The sequence below is a fragment of the Dichomitus squalens genome, assembly GCF_000275845.1.
Source record: "Dichomitus squalens LYAD-421 SS1 unplaced genomic scaffold DICSQscaffold_51, whole genome shotgun sequence".
NCBI lineage: Eukaryota > Fungi > Basidiomycota > Agaricomycetes > Polyporales > Polyporaceae > Dichomitus > Dichomitus squalens.
The window spans coordinates 48,808-54,807 of NW_006766933.1; the positions used below are offsets into that span (position 1 = coordinate 48,808).

At 55.4% G+C, this 6,000-nt stretch overlaps 2 protein-coding genes across 2 annotated transcripts; both read right to left on the reverse strand.

The window, feature by feature from the left end:
• Positions 1–64: 64 nt before the first annotated feature.
• On the reverse strand, positions 65–1,381 carry DICSQDRAFT_163291 (uncharacterized protein; the record flags this gene model as incomplete). Its single annotated transcript, XM_007369530.1, has 3 exons — positions 65–450; positions 511–1,166; positions 1,362–1,381. The coding sequence occupies 3 exons, from the start codon at positions 1,379–1,381 to the stop codon at positions 65–67; spliced, it is 1,062 nt and encodes a 353-aa protein (XP_007369592.1).
• Positions 1,382–2,488: 1,107 nt separating this feature from the next.
• DICSQDRAFT_157223 (Flavocytochrome c) lies at positions 2,489–4,994 on the reverse strand. Its single transcript, XM_007369531.1, has 5 exons — positions 4,860–4,994; positions 4,531–4,651; positions 3,572–4,465; positions 2,899–3,510; positions 2,489–2,842 (listed from the first exon to the last, which is right to left on the reverse strand). The coding sequence occupies exons 1-5, from the start codon at positions 4,958–4,960 to the stop codon at positions 2,792–2,794; spliced, it is 1,779 nt and encodes a 592-aa protein (XP_007369593.1). The 5' UTR covers positions 4,961–4,994; the 3' UTR covers positions 2,489–2,791.
• Between the last annotated feature and the right edge of the window lie 1,006 nt (positions 4,995–6,000).

A 6,000-nucleotide genomic window follows, 5' to 3' on the forward strand; every position in this document is an offset into this window, starting at 1 on the left:
AGAAAAAAAATCAGCCCTATGGTGACGAGCCCCCCCAGTCCCGAAGCGGGATTTTGCGAAAGCGCTATCCATATCGTTCTCCGATAAACACATCCAGCATCTTGCGCTCATTCAAATGCTCCAGCCGCGTCGTCAGGATATACTGCGCTGTCGAATCCGAGAGGAAGTGGCCGACGGGATAGTGGGTGAGCGTCACTTTCTGCAGTGTCTTGCGCCATTGAGACTGCAGCCTAGAGTTTGTTTCGCTCCAGTCGGGGGTCAAGTGATCAGCGTTGTCCACGTCCAAGGTGAAGTCAAGCGCGATATGCGTGAGGGGTGCGGGATCTAGGTCCCGGAGAAGACGGGGCACCCATGCCATCGGCCCGTTCATCATGTTAGGGATATGCAAGTGGAGGTCCCGCAGGAGGACATGTCGACGAAGAGCGGCACCGAGCTCAGGATAGGTAACCACTAGCGCGGAGAGTGTATGTTAGCACAATATAAGCAATGAAGGGCCCAGGACCTACTCACCATAATCTCGCCCGTAAAGCACGGCTGATGGAGAGAAACTGAATGACTCCAGCAGCGAACGACCTTTGTCTGCGAGCTGATGAAGGTAGTTCACGAGGAGATCAAAGGCCTCATGTGAGTATTGCAGGACTTCTAGTTCCCGGACTGTCTTGGACCTGCTTAGCCAGTCAAACAGCGTTACATATTCAGAGCGACCGGGGACATGGTTCAGTCGAAGCGTCCGGAGTGGCAGGATCCGTCCCCAACGTGGAGGTGGACAGACAGTCTCATCCGCACGACCCCAGTGGACGTTGGAGAGCGTCAACGATGTGAGATTGGGGAAGGCAAAGATAAGGTCTCGGAGATCGGTGTCAAAGTAGAATCGAGATGCCTTGATCGTCAAAGAGGTCACTTTCGGTGTGAACTTCTCCAGTTCTGTCCAGAAGTCTGCCGAGAATTGAACGCGCTCGATTTGGTCGAACGTGATAGAGCGCAGATTCGGTAGCAGGTTAAGCAGCCGGAGTGGAACCTGTAGGATCCAAGGTGTAGGACGCATAGAGGAGTAGTCCGTCTTGCCGCGTATGTGCAGATCACGGACAGCGTTGGCTAGATCCGGGTTGCAGTCGACCAATCGGCAAAAGGAGTCCAAAGACGCAAGATCCGAAAGACGAGGTGCCCTAAACAGGAGACGTTGACTGATCAGTCTCCACCTTTCGCATACTAGCATGCAAGCTCGGATGCTGTGATTGTCCAGATGCTCGAAGAAATTGTATAGGAGCTCCAGTGGTATGTTGTGAACAGAAGCCGACTGTCGGCTCTGACTACTCAAAGCAAAGTCAGTTTAGATCCCCACAAGGGCGCATGGCACTTACATGTATTGGTTGTGGCGCATATTTCCGGATGATGCCGGAGACGTGGCATCAGACTGCGTTGCAAGTAGTCTTCAGGCGACAATTGAAGCATCAACACAATAAACAAAAGATTGGACATCATCTTTTGAGACTGACCACGATCTCTATGCACGTTACTTCGATCTAAACGTTGGATGCTTCTGGTGGCGTGTAGGAATGATTCAAGTTCGCAGCAGGGATGGATAGCTATGCAGGATGTGCCACCGAAGATCAACGACCGAGGAGGACGTGAGAGCGTGTTCAGAATGAGATCGGCGGGGGCCGATGTCGTATAGGCAAGAGATGTTCCTCAGGGAGGACTTTACGAGAGATGGGCAGATAGCCTCCGTCGACGTTCCTTTTATAGACGTCTGCACCATAGTATTGTCGTTGTCAAGACGCTTGGAGCCTGTATACCCCGGGCTGGCTGTTGTCGAGATGTTGCCTTGGGACCGCATTGTGTATGCCAATTTGAACGCTTCGCGGCTATACAGAATGCGGTCAAAGCACCAGCTGAGCGGTCACGGTGGCGCATGAGGTAGTTCACGGTCCAACCATGACACGGCGCAAAGGAGTGGCGCACATGTATGGCAGTGTTCCATACTCAGACAGTAATTCACCATATTCGAGCGACAGGCTTCCCGGTTGTGCACCGCGATGTCTCGCTACTAGTGTGACGGTACTTGGTCCACACAAGAGGCTACTCGGACACAGGGCGGAGACACAACAGCCTGGGTATATATGGACAGTAACGAAGAGGTTTGGATACAAGTTGATATACCACTCGGCGGTGCCTGTAATACTAGATCTCGGCGGTGCAAAGGCAATGATGAAGCACTGCTGGTTGTTGGGCATTATGAAACAACTCAAATATGTAGCTCCCCGAGAGCATGCGTTCCACACCCCCAAAAAGGAAAGTCGCGGCGGGCCGCGGAGCACGGTGCGGTAGCCGGTCGTACACTGCATAGTGGGTGCCGCTAGACACCACGCATGGGTAAGTTGTGCTCGTAGCCATGACACGTCGTTGGCCCTGAACCTTGTAACCGGCAGCACATGACGTAGTCAGACCGTCCACTCATTGAGCTGCACTGATGACCCTAGACATAGGAGGCAAAATCAACGCTTTTGAAAAATTTCATTTCGCTTCAGCTAGGGCCGCAGCAGACCATTACGCGCGTAATTTACAGTGTACCCTCGGAGAGATCATGGGGTTAGCCACAACTAGTCCGAAGTCCCGAGTTACCCAGCTGGCGCATTACGCCTCATCCACAATACCGTCGCCTCCACACACACACGCACACTAGCGGCGTAGGAAAGAGAATAGTTGATTTACAAATGAGGGCCGGGCAGTGTGGTATACATACCACACAAGAGTCCTGCATCAACCAAACGAGCTAAGAATGGGAACCGAACTACTTCTTCAGTGTGCCAATGACTGCGTCAGGTGCATACCGGGGTATGACCTACCGATTCGTTAGCATTCGCTATTCGACACGCCTAGGGGGCACGGGAGACATACCTTAGGATCGTGAAGCATATTGAACTCCTCCGTCGCATCACGCCCGGCATACAGAAGGATCGCCTTCTCGCCTCCCGGGTGGTCGGGAAGGAAAGCGGTCACATCGAGGACCTTGCCGTCGATGATAACCCAGCAGTCGTCCTTCTTGTTGTGCTTCGCCACCTCTTCCACGCTGTAGGAGTTGCCACCCGAGGGCGCTGGAGAGCTGTTCGCGCCGGTCTCCACCTTCTTCTTCTCCTCTGACTCGGTAGAAGTTGCGGGCTTGGAGCTTGAACTCTCTGCCCCGAGGTGGCCAGCAACAGCGCCCAAACGGCCAGCGGCCTTCGCTGCGACAGGGCCGATCTTCTGAAGAAGGTACGATGCAGCGGAGCCACCAGACACCCGCCCGAACACAACGCATCCGAGAAGTGATGAGCCACCGAGACGGTTGGCACCGTGGACACCACCCGCAACCTCACCCGCAGCGTAGAGACCGGGGATGGGTTTGCCAAATTTGTCCAGTACACGCGACTCAGGGTCAATCTCGAGGCCACCCATGGTGTAGTGGAGGACAGGAGTCATGATCGCAACATTGAAGATGTCGTCGAGTTTCCATTCACTGTCGGTAAAGAACTGCAGGTGGACGAAAGTGAGTCCATCGGCCCGTAAAGAATTCATGGGTGAGAAGCCTCACCTTTTTGCCGAAGGGATCCTTCTTCGTACGCGCTGCAATGTTGTAGTCATCAAATGTCTTTTTCAGGACCTCAGGCGAAAGACCCATATCCTTCGCAAGTGCCTCGCCACTCTCGTAGCGCTTCATCAGACCACGGCCGACGTAATGCTTGCAATGCCACTCGATCTCCTTCGACGCGGCACCGTTGAGGACGAGGCGGATGGGATATTTGCCGTTCTCCCACATCTTGCCAGTGACATAGTCACGGTGTTGGAGCTCGTCGACGAAGCGCTTCCCGGTGTTATCGAGGAGCAAACCGCCGACACCACGAAGCGCCTCAGCGGCCAGGAACTTGACCTTCGCTTCGGGCTCATTGGGGTCGACGAGACCGGTGGGGTGGACCTGGACCTTCTCGAGGTCGACTGCGGAGGCACCGACAGCAAGAGCCATCTTCTGACCGTCACCCGTACAGTGCTCCCCGTTAGTCGTTGGGAGATCACAGTACTCCGGTCGGTACTTCTTCAAGAGCGAGTCGGAGGTGAAGTCCGCGGCGTATCCCCCAGTCGCGAGGATGACAGGTCCGTATGCGTCGTGGGTCTTACCCTGATGCTCATACTTCACGCCGACGACAGCACCAGACTCGTCCTTGATGAGCTGGGTGACACGGGCCTTCTTCTTAATCTGGACGCGGTCGGGCGTACTCTCCGCAAGGTCTTCCAGCCGTTCCATCTGCGCGTACGTGATGACCATACCTGGGAACTGCGCATTACCGCGGTGCGTCCGGGGCTGCGAGTGACCGCCAAGACGGGCAACCTTAGAGAGGTCGAGACCGAACTTGTCCTGGAGCCAGTTGACGGCATCGCCAGAACGGCCGGTTAGGACACGGATGAGGTCGTCGCGGGCAAGCTCGCGCGCCTGACATCAGGGTTGTTGATGAATACGTCATGTGGTGCGGGGTAAAGTAACGCGTAGGGACGCACCGATCGCTTAGTGTCCTCGAAAAACACCTTCGCATTATCAGGAATGCCCAACTCCTGCTGAGTCTGTGTGCCAGCACCATTGATACCAGAGGTCGCCTTAGTGGAGTTGCCGCCCATGAAGCTGAAGGAGAATCATCGTGAGTACAAAAGCGCTAATGCGAGTCGCGAACAGGGGCAGTCAGTGATGCTTTAGCAACCCACCCGCCAAAGCACCTCTTTCCGTTTTCATTGGCTGCTTGCAGTCGCTGCGTCCCGTATCTGCTTCGTTTGGGAAGCGAGACCAAAACCGACTGACTGTCCCTGCGTCACTGGTGGACAATGCTACTCACGGTTGCTTGTCGAGGAGCAGCACATTAGCGCCACGCTCGAGCAGAGTGTGCGCGGCCGAGAGACCAGCGAGACCACCACCGACGACAATAACCTGAGCCATGGCAAGTTTCGGATGAGGAGGTAGAGGGGAGAGGAGTGCAGCGGGTGTCGACTGCTCTGACTTGAGAGCTTTCTAGGGATCGGGCCCGTGCCGATCACCTGAATCTCTTGTCCAAACCACGTGAACCTCCCCAATACAAATTACCCTCACATTGCTCCGTTGCTTCCGCCGCGAGGAACGATCCCATCCCAAGCTCACGAAGAAAATGAAGTCTATGTTCCCTGTGTACAGCTAATCTCCACCCACCGCCCCTGTATCGAGCACGCTACACACCCGTTCAACCATTTCGCTCATGCCCACCTCAAGCCCCTCGAACAGCAGCAGCCCCGGAACTTTGCCATTGGGCTTCCCGTGCTCGACGTCCCCGTTCTCGAGAATCTGCTCGTGCGCGGCGACATATGCCGGCCAGACGATCTGCTCCCAGTAATTCGGCGGATCGCGCCAAAGGCTGCCCTCTGGATCAGATTGAGCTCCGGGATTCCAATGGGCGGTTCATCGCAGTGCGCGTTTCAGCCGGCGGCGAAAGGGCGGATTTAGAGCGCGGGTGCGGGTTTACGGAGACACACATCGGGATAGGTCGGGGAGGCGGAAAGGAGGAAGAGCGTTAGGACGGGCGCCGCGGGGACAGCGGAGGGACGAGCTCCTACCTGCAGTGTGGTACCCATGCCGTTCGTGCCTCCGTTGCTTGAGGACGTCGTGGGGTACCCGGAGGAAGATGCGGTGATCAAGCTTCTCAACTACTTGCTGCAAGAGTTGCTCGTCAATTCCAGGCTAGGTACTGTGTCCACAATTTGACTCACCGGCTCCCAAAACAGTAGGAATCCATCCACAATTACCCACTTGACCTCCTCCCCCCTCTCTCGGTGTTCCTGCTCTACTTCTTCGAACCGTTTTCTCCACTTCTGGAATGTAGTTTCGTCTATGGGCACATCCTTCTGCGCGTTGAGATGGTCGTGCGACACATGCTCTGGGGGTATCACTCCTGTTCGCCTGACCTACGTTGTTCTTAGCGACTACTGCTGATTGCTTCCGATCGGTAT

Excerpts from the sequence above, each read along its gene's own strand:
- DICSQDRAFT_157223 (XM_007369531.1), bottom strand. The coding sequence starts at position 4,960 with ATGGCTCAGGTTATTGTCGTCGGTGGTGGTCTCGCTGGTCTCTCGGCC. Across the intron at positions 3,511-3,571 it reads AGGATCCCTTCGGCAAAAAG|TTCTTTACCGACAGTGAATG; the intron begins GTGAGGCTTCTC and ends GTCCACCTGCAG. Across the intron at positions 2,843-2,898 it reads ATATGCTTCACGATCCTAAG|GTCATACCCCGGTATGCACC; the intron begins GTATGTCTCCCG and ends ACGAATCGGTAG.